We start from the raw sequence: 15625 nt of genomic DNA, 5'->3' as shown, positions 1-15625 counted from the left end.
GAGCATATCTCTTTTCTCAACTGTCATTTTCATTAAAAAAAAAAAAAACAAGTTTAAAATTAAATTTCTAGAGAAAATTGAATTTATTGTTCTTCAAAGTTTTTTTATTTTGGCTTGTAACCAAAAAAAAAAGTAGTTTATGATAAATGTATCACATGAAAATTAACCTTACTTTTAAAAGTAAATAGGTCAATTAATTGGTAAATTTTAAAATCATTTGCTTCAAGTATTTCAAGTATTTCTTTAGAAAAAGAAAAGTTGCGTATACACCACAGTCACCAAAATAAAATTCTCCCTCAATCTTAAAGATAAGAACATAAAATTAAAGCAAATGCAATAACCAACATATTCAAAGTATTTATTACATCATTTCATTATAAAACACATTCGGGGCATAGGAGAAGCCGCCATCCTGAAAAAAATTTTGATTTGGATTTCATATTATTCTAGAACACCTTTGAGCTTCCATTTACACAATATTTTACTAATAACTCCTACAAAACGTATCCCAAACACTATTTGTACAAAAATTAATACTTTAGTCGCTTAAGAGAGGACATTTTAGTCAATTAAAAGCATTACTTGGTTGATTGAAAAGCTTTACAGAAAATATAAGTCAAGTGGAATAAGATTTCCTCTCTGGAGATGCATTCATCCTTACGGCATGAACTAACTTCAAGACGGCCATGTTCTTGAGTGCCAAGTTTTGTAGGAATAGGCGGCATAAAAATGCACGCTTCACATGAAATTTGGCGGGCAATTAATTAATTGGTGTAGCTGGAGCCTAATTGCACAGGCAGGCAGGCAGTTCGACTTGAATGAAAGAATGTGGTTTATTTGCCGCTACAGTTCTGGATAGTTATTTGAAATTAATTACCCATCAAAGTGTCCTTGAGATTTGAACTTCCACTTGGCAAAACAAACGTTCCTTTAAAAGGCAAAAAAAAAAACTACTCGTTGTTCGTACAAAGCATTGTCACACCACGAGAGTGTAGAAAATAACATTCTTCCCCACCTCTCTGTCACACTATTTTATTTTTTTTTTTTTTCAGACATATTATTTGCTTAAAAAATTAATAGGTAAAGCACTTCATTATTTTTTTTCTCTCCTACATATAACGTGAGCCAAGTCCTTATGCCGGATACGGATGTTCTTATTTATAGTAAGATGAAAAATTCATCCATTAATCCGAGTGATATATGATGAAAAGGACTATAATAAAGGAAATGCTCGTAAAATGTTTAACAGCTTTTTGAGGTGCTATTTCGGCAAACCCCCATCTTCGTCGTTCTCAATAAGGACTTTTGTTCATGTCTTATATGAAAGATATTCCATTAGAAAATAAAAAATAAAATAATGGTTGTGGGAATGTTTTAGTTTAAGTTCAATGTCCTGCAAACAAATGAATGATGTCAATGTGGAAAATACCTTGTGGGTTTTGAATTTTATTTCATATAATTAATCAGTGGCTTTCATTAAAAAATAAAATGCACAACTGGGTATGGTAAAAGTAGCTCTTGTCTTAAAGCTTTTATTAAAATATTTCCAATAATATAATAAAAACATAAAATAAGTTTTTATAATTAATGAAACACCATTTTAAATAATCACAAAACAAGGTATGTCATCTGATTTCTTGTATGAAAAGGAATTTAAAATTTTTGTTTGAAAATCGTTACAGCCATTTTTTTTTTAAATAATTTTTTGTATATAACATTTTTTTAAAATTTTTCAAAAACGAAGTTATTTTGAAGAAATAATTAATTAAAACATAAAAATGAAATTTCAAAATTTTTCACCAACCATTTTCAAAAAAAAAACTGTAGCACTCGGGTTGCGATCGAAATATTTTTGTATTTCTTTTTTTTTTTTTGTCTTCTAAAGCTGATATTTTCGGGTTAAAGTCTCGAAACAAGTTTTGGTTTACAGATACGAGTTCACAATAATAAGAGCTATCTTTTTATGTTAAAAAATTACAAAATTTATTTTTTTTCAAATTTTCAAAAAAAAAAAAATCATACTAAAAAAATATACTTTTTCATAAATTTTATCCAAATCCATCCAGGGAAGGTCTCTTTAAGCTCAATTCAAAACTGCAAACTAAAAGTTTCTTTGAAGTCTGGTTGCTGAAATATTCGCGATCGAATAATTTTTTTTTATTTATTTTTTTTTGTCTTCTAAAGCTGATATTTTCGGATCAAAGTCTCGAAACAACTTTTGGAATTCAGAACAGGGCTATCATTTTATGTAAAAAATGAAAAATTAATTTTTTTCGGATTTCCCGAAAAAATCAAGGTTAACCCCTTGATTAAAAAAAATACTTTTTCAAAAATTTCCTCTAAATCCATCGAGTGAGACGTCAAAAGAAAGGTCTCTTTAAGTTCTATTCATAACTGCAAACCAAAAGTTTCTTCGAGGTCTGGTTGCTGAAATATTTGCGATCGAAATAATTATTTTTTTTTTCTTCTAAGGCTGATATTTTCGGATAAAAGTCTTGAAACAAATTTTGATTTACAGATACGGGTTCACAATAAACAGGGCTATCTTTTTATGTAAAAAAAATTACAAATTTATTTTTTTTTTGGCTGGTGCACTTCTTTGATATTTTGACTCAATTTAGATTTATATTTAATTCATAAGATTAATTTTTTAGTCTTTTTTGTTAAAAAAAAAACAACAAATAAAGGTTAAAATCCTTTATTTGAATAATTTCTCTATTTAATTATTTTAAGTCTAGAAATTTTGTTTTGAAGTTTGTTTAACATAAATTGATTTCCTCTTTTCTGTTTTATTTACCTCAACAAGATAACGTATCATTTCATTTATACCATTTCCGTATCCCTTTTTGGCACGTGAATTTCCTTATTCCATCATATGCCTCCAATAATAACAATTTAGTCAATACAATAACAATGTTTTCAATTCTTAGGAACTCACTGTAATTCATAAAAAAATTTCCGATAAATAATAACACAGTCTCACACTATCATTAAACGAAGCTTAATGGCTCTTGTGTGTACTCAAAGAGAACTGCATACCACCGCACGAGACTCTGCCGACACTGGATGATTTGCGCTATCATTGTCATATCCCCGAAGCGATTCGCTACAGGTCATATTTCTGAATGGACTCACATGAAATAAAAACATATTAAAATATACAATACATCCGCATGCAAATCAAACCCTATATAAGCGTGCTAAAGGATATACTTTATCCTCTGTCCTGTTTATTGTATATATAAATATGTAGATATAGAATAAAGCCCTCCGCAGGAGGCATATGTCAGAGTATACATGAAATTATTTGTCCATAATACACAAAAACACAAAAGCACACACAATTACTTTGCAACAACGAACATACATTCCGAACAGTGGCCTCCTCAGCTATTAGCGTTTCCCTGGGAACAAATATCGCGCAACAGCGGGGGATAAATAGTAACAGCAACAGCCCCACTTTGAACACAGACTAAATTGTACACTTCCTAGAACCCATTCCACAGTAAAACCTTACTGTGTATAATTCCATCGACTATACTGGTTGGTTGTTGTTATCGTTCAGAAATCGGATATGACGCCTCCATCCATGACCAACACTTTGGTGCATAACCGAGGGTAGTTTATATCCACCCAATTGATGGAATCGAATAAATATCTTCGCTCATGCAATGGGTAAGTAGTGCGGGCAGCAAGAACAACAATTCATAGAGTGTCCTGTCCAGCACTCATAGCTACACACAGAACACAACACACAGGAAGTGGGGGTCGTTTGAAGAATGGATAAATTGACAGACAGTTCGTTTTTTATTTATGAAATACAACAACAACAAAATGGTATAAACAATTTTAGTTCTATATGTGTATGTGTGTGTATCCTTTTTGAAAGTCCTTTTTTTATGGTTGTAATTTCAGTTTAACACTGGACACGTTACACACTCCTTTTCAGCGGACAAACGGAAATTAAAAATCAGAACTTCCAAGCTGATTTAAAGTGTTTTATATCCTGCCTGACTGAGAGAAGGCTCAGTTTGCGTATAGTATCGTCCACGTAACGGGAATTTCCTCCATTTAAAAAAGGGCCAGTATACTGACAATATCGTTGCCGGTTATTCAAACTGCGACATCTGCTATAAAACAGAAAAAAAAACCAAACGAAAGGATATATATAGCCAGATTGAGATTTCCTGCAATTGGCAAGAACACGGTGATAGTGCATCAGCAGTTGATGTCGTCCTTCGCCATGAATGGATAATGTTCTCGGCTGAAATAAAAGACCGGATATCTGATTACTACCGTTTTGCACGTTTCCATTTAAATTCCAAACCTAATGATGGGCTGTACATCATCACAGCCTCTGCCTCCAGGTGGCATCAATGCTGCTGCTGACCCTGAGAAGTTGGTGGACAATTCAAATCCTCAGGCATCAGAAGTTTCTTCCGCTGACAAGTACCGTAAATATCGATTTTGTGTATAAAACACAAGAGTGTTGAAAGTGTGAAAAACTTATTTAACTGATTTTTGTGTCTTTCTCTTTTTTCTTCTTCTTGTTTTTTTTTTATTGCTTTTTATTTTCATATATCCTGTGGGATGTTGGGCTGGGGCAATCGACTCCTTTATATTCATCTTTTTTTGTATCTTTATGTCATCATTGTCGTTTGGTTGGATTGACATGGACTGGCACAACGACAACGACTTCGGCAACATGGTTTGTTTCTACTTCTTCTATACTGCGTCGTCACTCTGTATATATGGCCGTATAAATGATTCCGAACTGACATTCATATCCTTTTTTTTTTTAAATGGGCTGTTATGTGGGTGGATATATGGACTGCTGCAATATACTACACTCCTTGGTTGTGAACAAAAAAAAAAAAAAAAACTTCTGACAGCACCTGCGGAGGCGTTTGAAGTCTCTTTGGATGATGTTGACAACGACAACGACAACGACCGAAGTGATAGCCTAATCAAAAAGCATCCTCCGAAGCGATTGCAAAAGTTAGTCGAGCAAGCGGCAACAGCTGTTCCAGCAACCACCATTGAACATTTGGAAGAGAAACTGGCCAAGGCAGAAGTTAGACGTCAGCAGTACATTCAGCAGAGAATCGAAAACATCATAACTCTAACATCTAAAGGAGGTCCTACTGGTGGTGGTAGTGGAGATGTAGATGAAGATGGAGATGTAGAAAAAAACAAGGATGACGACAAGGACGACCAAAAGGATGGCCAAAAAGATGGTGAAGCAGCTGTCATTGTATCCAGTAGTACTACCACTACAACCACTAGCAGCAACAGCAGTCATCAGGATGCTGATGTTGTCGTCCAACCGACAGCATCGTTGAATGAGACTTCTTTAAGTGTGGACAAGGAGCATGTTGATGGTGATCATCATCAGAATCATGCTAAAGACAACGATGCTGCACATCACTAATGGTGCAAAGTTTTTTTTAATTTTCTATTTTTTTTTTCTATTTAAATAAATCAATAAACTATAAAAATTAATTCTAGCGAAAGGTGATAGACATTAAGGGGTGCAGTTTTACATTTTTTTTGTGCAATAAATTAGTTTTTAATTCATGATAAATTGACTTTTTATATCCAATTGAAGAAGTCTTAAATGGGTGAAAAAAAAATACAAAATGATATTTCGATGGAATATGAAATATTTTTCTTTTCTAAAAAGGAGCTACAGTCCATGCAATGGTAAGTACATACAAGTTTATTTCATCTTTTTAGTACTGGATATTGATGATGCAATATTTTTAAAAGTTTTCAATTGACGACGATTCTTATAGAAATTGAATTCGTATTGTTGAAGGATTCAAAAAGAGATGAAATTAGGTTTAAGAAAGTGAGTTTTTGGATGATTGAAGAAGGAAACTTTTATAAGATTTTCTTTTATGAAGTTGAAGATTTTTCTAAATCGTGTTCCCTCTTGTCAAAAAATTAAAAATTCTCTTGATAAGGACAACAAAATTAATTCTGTTGCATGTATGCAACTTCAATGAAGGTTAGTTCGAACTGTTTTTTTTATTAATGTTAGGATAGAGACCAGAGGAATAACACATTTTTGCAGCTGCGTGATACGCAAAAAAAATGAAAAATTGTCAGGCTATTTTGAAGTGAAAACTTCTTTAGTATCGTAGTGATTTGAAACAAGATGAAACGAAAAAGCGACACAAAAAATCAATTGATCATAACTTTTTTGTTTTAATAGATAGATAAATGAATATTATACAGTAGAAAGGTAATTAAATAAATTATGATTGTGCAAAATTTCAATTAATTTAATATTCAAAATTCTGAGATAACGGTGAAAAGATGTTCTTTTTCTAAATACGTTATATCTTTTGATCTGCACATAACAAATAAATTTAACTTTAATAGGTACTTAATACTTAATATTACCTTTAATTTAATATATCACACATAACGGTATGTGCTCTACAAGCTATATAATCTTTAATTGAAAAACTTGAAAAATACCTCAAAACACCTGTGAAGATTTGTTGCCGATATGACCAGCCAGCAGTAGAGGAAGTACCGTAATCTCAGTTTGAAATTTCGACATGGTTGGTTTCAAAAAATTCTTAGTTTTTTTGTAGGTATGGTAGAAATATGATTGAAGCGTCATATAAAAGGTGAAATAATAATGATATAAAATTTATTACAGGTTAAAAAATGGATTTAATGGCGTTAGAAGAGAAAAGAGATTGATTGTTTTGCTTTTTTTATGAAAACTAATCTAGCTCTTTTTGTAGATGTTGTATAGACATGGTCGATATAAATATTTTGAGCTGAAACAATAAGCTTTCAGATGGTATAAAATTTATTATAGGTTGTCATATAAAAAAAGTGATGGAATAAAAAAAAGTTATATTTTTTCGATTTTTTTTTATGATTTTTAAAGTTTCACTTCAACCACCTGTGATTTTTTTTTAATTTTAAGCTTATAAACTCTAATAGGTGCATTTTATATACTATGTATGTTAGACTTGAAAAAAAAATTTAGATATAGTCAAAACGTTAACGAAAGAAGTAGTTTGCTTGAAAGTGGGTCACTCGTACTTATGCTTTAGGTGGTAAAACAAATGAATCGGAGAGACGATATTAATTTATGGATGAAATTAATTTTTTTGATTTGATTTAGTTGACTTCAAGTTCTTTATTTAATTGGAAATGTAATCCAAAAAATAAATTCTTCAATGAAAAAAATATATACAACAAATATTGATATTTTTTTCTTTTTTTGAAAATTATTTGATGTTCAAATGACATTTAAGCAAAATAATATTCTTATTCAGGCTCTAAACAACCTAAAAACTCGTTTAGCTTATACAACTTCTATTAAACGTTGCATAAAGTTTATAAATAACAATTTTCTGTTTAAAGACATTAGAAAGAGTACATAATGCTATGTACTGTCTATGATGAGTTTATAAATAGGGCTGTAGATATACATATTTCAAATGATTATATTTTTTTCCCAAAAAAAAATTCGGAGAAAAAAAATTATCGACATCGATGAACAACAGGTGAAGTCGGTAATTTCTGCTTATTTGAAGACAAAAGAATTGTTTCCACTGTAGGTATTAACAAATTTATTTATCATTGCAAAAATTCAATAGCTTTTTTAAGACTTATATTATTGTAAGAGAAAAATAAAAACATGTTGAATATCCTCCTTCTTCTTCTCTGCTTGCTTTTTTTTAGATCTTACTTTTAAAACACTGCCCTCCAGCCTGAACTGGAAGTCGTAGGTCCCTTTTGATTTTTTCTTGAATAGGTGTTTTCGCGTGCACATTATTTCTTTAAAAAATTTTGTTTAGACAATATAAAAATTTATTTCCCAGCTCCAAAAAAATATAAACATAAAAATTAAAAAAAAAATAACAGAATCATCCAATTTTTTTTTTGTTTTTTTTTTTTTGAGGACCTAGAATGAAAAACCTTCATTGACTAGTCAGAATATTATCACATGAGACCAATAACTTCAATAAGCTATGCAACGATACAAAAAATTTACTATTATCTGTTTCAGTTTTTCAATTAAAAAAAATACGTATACGCCATAGTGACCAAAATTTACTTATAGTATGTTCGTTTGAAAATTCTTATTTGATCCTCACTGAGGAAAAGCAATTACAGAAGCTAACATAAGAAGTTATGCGCCACATGGTTCTACCATCTTTAAGTTTTAAAAAGACTCATGGTAGACTTATAAAAGGGTCGTTTACATAAATTAACAAATCGCAGACAAAATTTGAAAATGTTTAGAGTTTTTATCAATTTAACTTCAATTTTTTGATGCAGACTTGTAGTTTAATTAATTCCAACAAAAAAATTCTGTAACTTAGTTTTTCTTATGACAAATTCATAAAGGCCATTAGGTACATTGAAATTTTGCACTAAATAATGGTTTTCATAAAATTGTTTAATTTCAAATTAATATTAAGTCTCCGTCAAAATAAGTATATGACCTCTTTGAACCTGTATGCATCCCTTGGGAATGTGCAATCGATGTTTATGCAAATTGCATTGGATTGATTTTGAATTTTGGCCTTTGTTTTCTTTCTATATTTAATATCGTCATAAAAATTAAAAAGCTGTAAAATCGCAAATACCTAAATTTTAAAATTTCCCCTTACTGGTTTTTATTAAAATATTAATTAACAATCAACTTTTATATTTCAAAATTGAAATGACGATTGAAATTAATTAAATAAAAAAAAAACAGTAGGTTCATAGTAAATTAAAAACAACCAAGAACAAAGTTTAAATAAAATCTAATATTACTTTGGGGAAGTATCATTCACTTTTATTTTTTCAATTTTTTCTTTCTAATGAAAAAAGCAAATAAGAATGTCATTTAATATTAATTAACTGTCTAATTGAATAATATCAAACATTCACTCGGGCGTATGAGTATTATTTTTTGTTCTAAGGAATAGCTTAGAAAATGAGGAACTAAAATAAAATAATGCATTGAAACAGAATGCATGTGCACGAATGAATTTAATAAACCTTTATTAATTATTTTCTATGAATATTGATTTTATTTTGTGGCTACTACTTCTACCCAGAAACTGTATGACTGTATTTTGTTAAATGTTGCATTATATTTTTTTTTATTTATTCAATGTAATATAATAAATCAATATACCTAATTTAATTATTTTATGGTTGTGGTAGAAGACCAGTTTTTGAATTTAAACTCTGAATCACATCAAAATATTTGATATTATCAGTAAGCTGGCACTTTCAAAATTCGAACTATTTTATGTTTAATTAGGTTACGGATTTTCGAAAACAATTAATAGCAAAACAGACAACACAACAGCCGCTAAAGGCAATTCGCGTTAATTGCATGCTTTATTTATGTTCCTTTTTCCTAATCTTTTAAAACAACAAACGTTTCTTTGTGTTCCTATTCCATTTAGCATTGACTCTTACTTAGGCCATTAACATTAAGAATAATAAAAAAAAAACATAACATTTCTACCAATTTTTATGATGAGAATTAACTTTAATTAAAAATGAACACTATTGTGCAGCAGGAACAGTAACACCAATTGTGTGTGATAAAATAATGACAAAACCAACAATACGCAACCATAAATTACGTATCCTTCAAGTGAAAATCATAAAAACCAAATGGCACACATAAAGTAGCCAAAAAATGTTCATATCCCTCTCACTGACTGGAGATGAAACACAACAATCATGTACCTACAACACAAATTGTGTCCTATGGACTCCTTTTCTGTGTTCATACTGCTGCGGTTGCTTAATGTAGCAGAAAAAAAAACTACCAAATAGCAAATCAAGTTAATGACACACCACACAAATAAAATTGCTCAACAGCATTCTGTTCGAGAGCGCTTTAATGCAACCAAAAAAACTCAACATAAGGTAAAACTCATTTGTATAGTAAATTATTGGAATACTGTAAAATATTTTTTTACGATCGCAACAAATTATCCTTAAATCAACCTCTCTCATGACTATGGTATTCTCTTTTCTGTTGGGTTATAATTAAATTTGCATTACCAAATGACACATATTGATTCACTTGCATTTTATATAGGAAAAACTTTAAAACTCGTGTGCAAGTATTTGAGTGGGAGATAAACAGGAGCGGATTTTTTTGTGAAAAAAAAACTTTAAAACGTACTGTATTTTTGAAGTGGGCAAATTCTTCTTGTTTTTATGTGACCGTTATAGCCTCATACATAGTTTAGAATTTGAATATTTCATATCTTTAGGTGAAAGCAATTATTAGCTACAAACTTATTTTTTTTACAGACTTCCAAAAAGGAGGAGGTATTCAATTCGTCTGTATTTTTTTTTTTTTATGTTTGTTACCGCATAACTTTGGACTGAGTGAACCAATTTTGATAATTCTTTTTGTATTGGAAAGCTGGTGGATGCAGTGTGGTCTAATTTCAATTTCGTTCACTTTTAGCCATAGGAACTATTTTAAAAACCATAAAACCTAGTTTTGATCCATGGAAGTCGGTTTAGTTTTTTTTTGCTAAAAATGATTATTTTTTTTTCAGATTTTCGCAATAAAATCCAAGGGTTTAACTTGCCCCGAAAAAAAATGCATACAAAAATTCCTCCAAATTCACCGAGTTTTGGTTAACATTAACAGATATGAAATCACAGTAAATAGTAAAAAAAAACTACAAAATTATTTTTTCAGATTTTCGAAAAAAAAACCAATGCATTTTAAAAAATTCCTCCAAACTTATCAAGTGAGACATCAAAAGAAAGGTCTCTCTAAGCTCTATTCATTTAGACGAGTGTTGGACGCGTTTTGGACGAGTTTCAGACGCATTTAGGAGGCGTTTGGACGTATTTTGGACCCATTTTGGGCAAGTTTTTTTTGCAAGTTTGTTTTGGACAGGTTTTGGACGCGTTTCAGACGCGTTTCGGGCGCGTTTCAGACACGTTTTGGACGCGTTTTGGAAGCGTTTTTGACGCTTTTTTGACGCGTTTTGGGTGCGTTTTGGACACATTTTGGACGCGTTTCAGACGCATTTCCGACACGTTTTGGACACATTTTGAACGCGTTTCAGACGCATTTTCGACACGTTTTGGACGCGTTTTGCACGCCTTTTGGGCGCGTTTTGGGCTCCAAAGGTTCCCTGAGATCTTGTTGCTGAGTTATTTGCGTCCAAACATTGTTTTTCTTAAATTCTGAGTTAGATATCTGCGGACCAAAGTTTCAAAAGAAGTTATTGTGTACAGATACGAATACAACGATTTGGCCTATGCATTTGGGTAAAAAAATCAGGTTAATTTTGTTCAGATTTTCGAAAAAAATGCTTTTTAAAAAAATTTCCTCCAAATTCATCGAGTAAAACATCAAAAAAAAAAAGATCTCGTTAAGCTCATATCATAACTGAAAACCAAACGTTTTTGAAGGTAGATATCGGCGGCTCAAAGAATTACTTTTCAAACCAACTTCAATTAGCTTGTAGCCTTATCATCTCTTAAGTACTGCGGACCCTCATGCTATAATTTCTGTCATCTTTTGCCTGTAATGTGTCAAATTACGATGCAAATAGTGACATAAAATAGTAGGTAAGCCTACATGAATCCCCTTCTATAAGGAAATATCATCTCCAAAGCCCAATAAATTTTACTGCATGGGGCTTATGTGCAGTATGGACGACGTTTAAAAAGTACCTAGGCATAAAAGTAGTGAATTCACTCCTGGGTATCTATACAATTTTGCTTTAATGAAAATGAAAAAAAAAAAGTTTTCATTTACAAGGATGAGGTAGGGTTTAAAATAGGATAGCAGAAAAACTTCAACTCCAGAACTGTACGATAGAGATAGCGCCTCGCACACAAGTTTCAGCAAATACACATAATTCGATTTGTTGGAAAATATGGAAATCCACAATTGCATGACAGAAACAGGACAAAACTGGCACTTTTTCAGATTATGCTGTGTCGTGCGTTGTGTCAGCAACATCTCCCAGCACCAGCACCATCAGCAGCAACGGTATATAGCAGAGAGGATAAAAACGACAACGATGACAGTAAAAATGGATGAATGAGGCTAAAAATAAGACCATACAACAAACTAAACTTTGTGCGAAAAGCCATAGCAAATTTGTAAGCCTGCTACGTGATATACGTGCCACAAACGTGCCCATGAACATGTCCTCACTGGCTCCTGCTGCTGCTGCATGGTGATTGCCTTTGCGTGTCTCAAACTTGACACGGGCAACACCACCGCCAACAGACGCGTACGGTGATAGGTAATTATGTAAGTTTATTGAAGAGCAAAAGAGACAGAAACCAAGAAGACACATACTAACAACAAAAAAAAATCCATAAATCCTTCCTTTCCAAGAGCGTGTGAGAGTGAGTTGATATTTTCCTTATTGATTTACTCATATGGCCAGGACCTGCCATAAATTGAAACTATGATAACATCAACAGTTAACATTTCGTGCGTCGCGTCCGTCCACAAAACCTATTGTTTGGAATTCCTATGGAAAACATTTTATAGACAGCAGTGAATTCGGTAGGTATCGGGGGGGGGGGGGGGGGTGGGGGCTGATGATGGAATTTGGAGTGAAATGTCATGCCAGGCATAGATTACGTGGCTTGACCGGTCATTGACTTTGGGCCATTTTAAGGTGGGAAATTGTTTATCACCGCAAAGACTATATGAATCTTTGGATTGTGTAAAATGTCCTAAAAGAATCCACCCTAACGTGTTCGAAATATTAAATTCGACACCCTTTTTGGGTGTAGTATAGATAATACCAATATTTTTTGATGACATGCTAACCAAAATACATTCCGCCCTTCATCACCATCACAACGAAAATAGGTCTATTTCCATCAAATTTGACTAATGAAGTGAATAAATGGCGTGAAAGAGAGAGAGGTATAGGGGAAATTGTCAGGAGTTGAATTCAATTGAATGGAATTGTTACAAATGTAAACAATAATTGTGGGTTATTTTTTTTTTGTAGAGAAAGATTGGTCAGTTAGGTTTTAACTATTGAAATATTGTACAAAACAATCGATATTGTATTATAATTGATTAAATGGGATTAAATGCATTGTTTTAGGTTGTTGGTAAGCCACAATATGGAACTTTTAGGAAAATTGTTGGTTTTATTGAATAATTTATATTTTTAACAAATAAATTAAATTTAAATATTTTATTAGTTCTAAATGCATAATGATTCATGTTTTTAGTAATTTTAATGAATTTTTGAGATAAAATTTTGGCAGCAATGGACTAACCAGATAATAACCAGCATCTAAACAACTTTGGTTTGAAAGTAGACGTTTTCGGAACGAAATATGAAAATGTTGAATTATGTATTTATTTTAGACTCCGAAGTATGTATACTCGAACTAAATCCCTCCATTTTTTGTTATCACTATGAAATATAAAAAGAATTAAAGTTGTTAGCTGCAAAATTTTCCTTCTACCGTTGTTTCGAATTTTACGCACGCCCCCGCTGGCAAATCCCTTCATTATTTTCGGACTTAAACTGGAGCATTGTGACCATTCCCTTTTAAACGCAAAATATTGTGGGAGTTCAAAATTCTGTTTTTAATAGAATAACTCATTTGATGTCTAGTGGATGTGGAAGAAATGTTTTTGAAGTGAAAACTTCTTTAGTATAGTAGTGATTTGAACAAGATAAAACGAAAAAGCGACAGAAAAAATCAATTATTATAACTTTTTTGTTTTTATAGATAGATAAATGAAATATATACTGTAGATAGGTAATTAAACAAACTATAATTGTGCAAAATTTCAATTTAATTCATATTCAATATCCTGAGATAACGGTAAAAAAATGTTCTGTTTCAAAACACGTTGTATCTTTTGAACTAGAGCACACAAGCATTTTATTTGGCTTTAATACGCATGCTGTTAATATTACCTTGCATTTGATATATCACACATAACGGTAAGTGCTCTACAAGTTACACAATCTTAAATTGAAAAGCTTGAAAAATACCTCAAAACACCTGAGGATATCTGTTGCCGATGACCACCCATAGTCAGTGTAGGAAGTAATCTTAGATTGAAATTTCGACATAGTCGGCTTCAAAAAATTCTTACTTTTATTGTAGGCATAGTAGAAATATGATCGATACGTCATATCAAAGGTGAAATAAGATTTCAGATGATATAATATTTATCATTGGTTGTAATTTAAAAAAATATATTTAATGGTGTTAGAAGGGAAAAAAGATTGATTTTTTTGCTTTTTTGATGAAAAGTGATTTATCTGCTCATTTTGCAGATGTTATATAGACATGGTCGATATAAATATTTTGAGCTGAAACAATAAGCTTTCAGATGATATAAAATACATAAAAGTTGTCATATAAAAAACATGGATTTAAAGGTGATAGAATAAAAAATAAGGTAGATTTTTTTTTGCAAGAAATTTTTTAAAAGGTATAACTTCTTCTACCAAGTGTGAATTGCACACATGATTTTTTTATCTTGGTGATGTTGTTTTCGTTAAATCGTTGGCGGAAACGATCCCTAGGCTACTCTTTTGCAAGAACTTTTTAGGCAATGGTAAAAAAAAAAGAAACTTGGTAAACCAACATTGTTTTAAGAATTTGTATCAATTTGCAGCAAAACTATTGCCCCTAGAATCTTGATTTTGAAAGAGGGCAGAACAGCTTCGATTTTGTTGACCCTTTTAAAATTAAAAAAATATTTTAACCCTTATAGATTAAAAAATAAATTTTTGTCATTATTCAAAATTTGTAGACATAAAACATTTTTGATTTTCTAAGTAAGCAGAATCCACATAGCTTGATGGTGTGTTTTTGAGAAATTAAATTTGATACAAAAATCCCTGAAAATGAATTAATTCGTTTTTTTTTTTTCTTTTTTTGTTCAAGTTTAATACATAATACATTTTGTCTTTACGAATTCAACCAATTTATGGAAGAACCGTTGTTACAAAGTTAAGGATTCGTAAACAAAATCGAACTCAAGACAAAAACAAGCATGATATTACGATGAGAATGTCTGTCTGTTCATCTGTCTCTATCTCGAGCTGGTCTTAAATCTAAATCATTGAAGCGTTTCCGTTCAAACTAGGTGCTAGAGGGTCTAAGATGATTGATTAAAAAGTTTTACTAGGTCCAAAAATAAAGGTAATTCTTGTCAATGAAAACAAATCAATGAATTGAATTGAATTGATTTGTTTCAATTAATAATTCTTTTGTATGGCTTACCGTGTTCTTTAGACCGGAACTACCTCCTGACACTGAAAGTATCCACACTCTATACACGTCTTTTTTTTCATATCGTTTCTCTCTAAAAGTTTAATTTTCTTTTAAGTAATTTAAAAGTGTTAATTTTAAGCTCAATTAAGAGCTAATTTGCAAAAACCCTTGCGAATTTTCATTTTTGACCATCTGAATCCGATTTTGTTTGTATTATTTATTAATTGCATAATTTCAAGCCCGTTTGGCCTGGTCAACCTCCAGTTTTGACTGAAAAACCCTCAAAAATCAAAAAAAAAAAAAAAAACAATTAAAAAAAAAAACACCTGCATTTTTTAGTCTTTGTCGATTTTAGATCTTAAAAAGGTACGTTGGCGAACAT

The 15625-nt window shown here is 31.3% G+C and overlaps 1 protein-coding gene across 1 annotated transcript; it reads left to right on the top strand.

The window, feature by feature from the left end:
• The first annotated feature begins 3935 nt into the window (after positions 1-3935).
• LOC129918899 (ubiquitin carboxyl-terminal hydrolase 36) lies at positions 3936-5578 on the top strand. Its single transcript, XM_055999651.1, has 2 exons — positions 3936-4454; positions 4893-5578. Exons 1-2 carry the CDS (start codon positions 4331-4333, stop codon positions 5429-5431), a joined length of 663 nt encoding a protein of 220 aa, XP_055855626.1. The 5' UTR covers positions 3936-4330; the 3' UTR covers positions 5432-5578.
• The last annotated feature ends 10047 nt before the right edge of the window (positions 5579-15625 follow it).

The sequence above is a fragment of the Episyrphus balteatus genome, chromosome 4 (assembly GCF_945859705.1).
Source record: "Episyrphus balteatus chromosome 4, idEpiBalt1.1, whole genome shotgun sequence".
Classification (NCBI taxonomy): domain Eukaryota; kingdom Metazoa; phylum Arthropoda; class Insecta; order Diptera; family Syrphidae; genus Episyrphus; species Episyrphus balteatus.
The sequence above is the reverse complement of the archived record's forward strand: the minus strand, read 5'-3'. Positions and strand labels throughout refer to the sequence as shown.

Coding starts and splice junctions, on each gene's coding strand:
- LOC129918899 (XM_055999651.1), top strand. CDS start 4,331: ATGATGGGCTGTACATCATCACAGCCTCTGCCTCCAGGTGGCATCAAT. Junction 4,455..4,892: donor TTCTTCCGCTGACAAGTACC/GTAAATATCGAT, acceptor AACTTCTGACAG/CACCTGCGGAGGCGTTTGAA.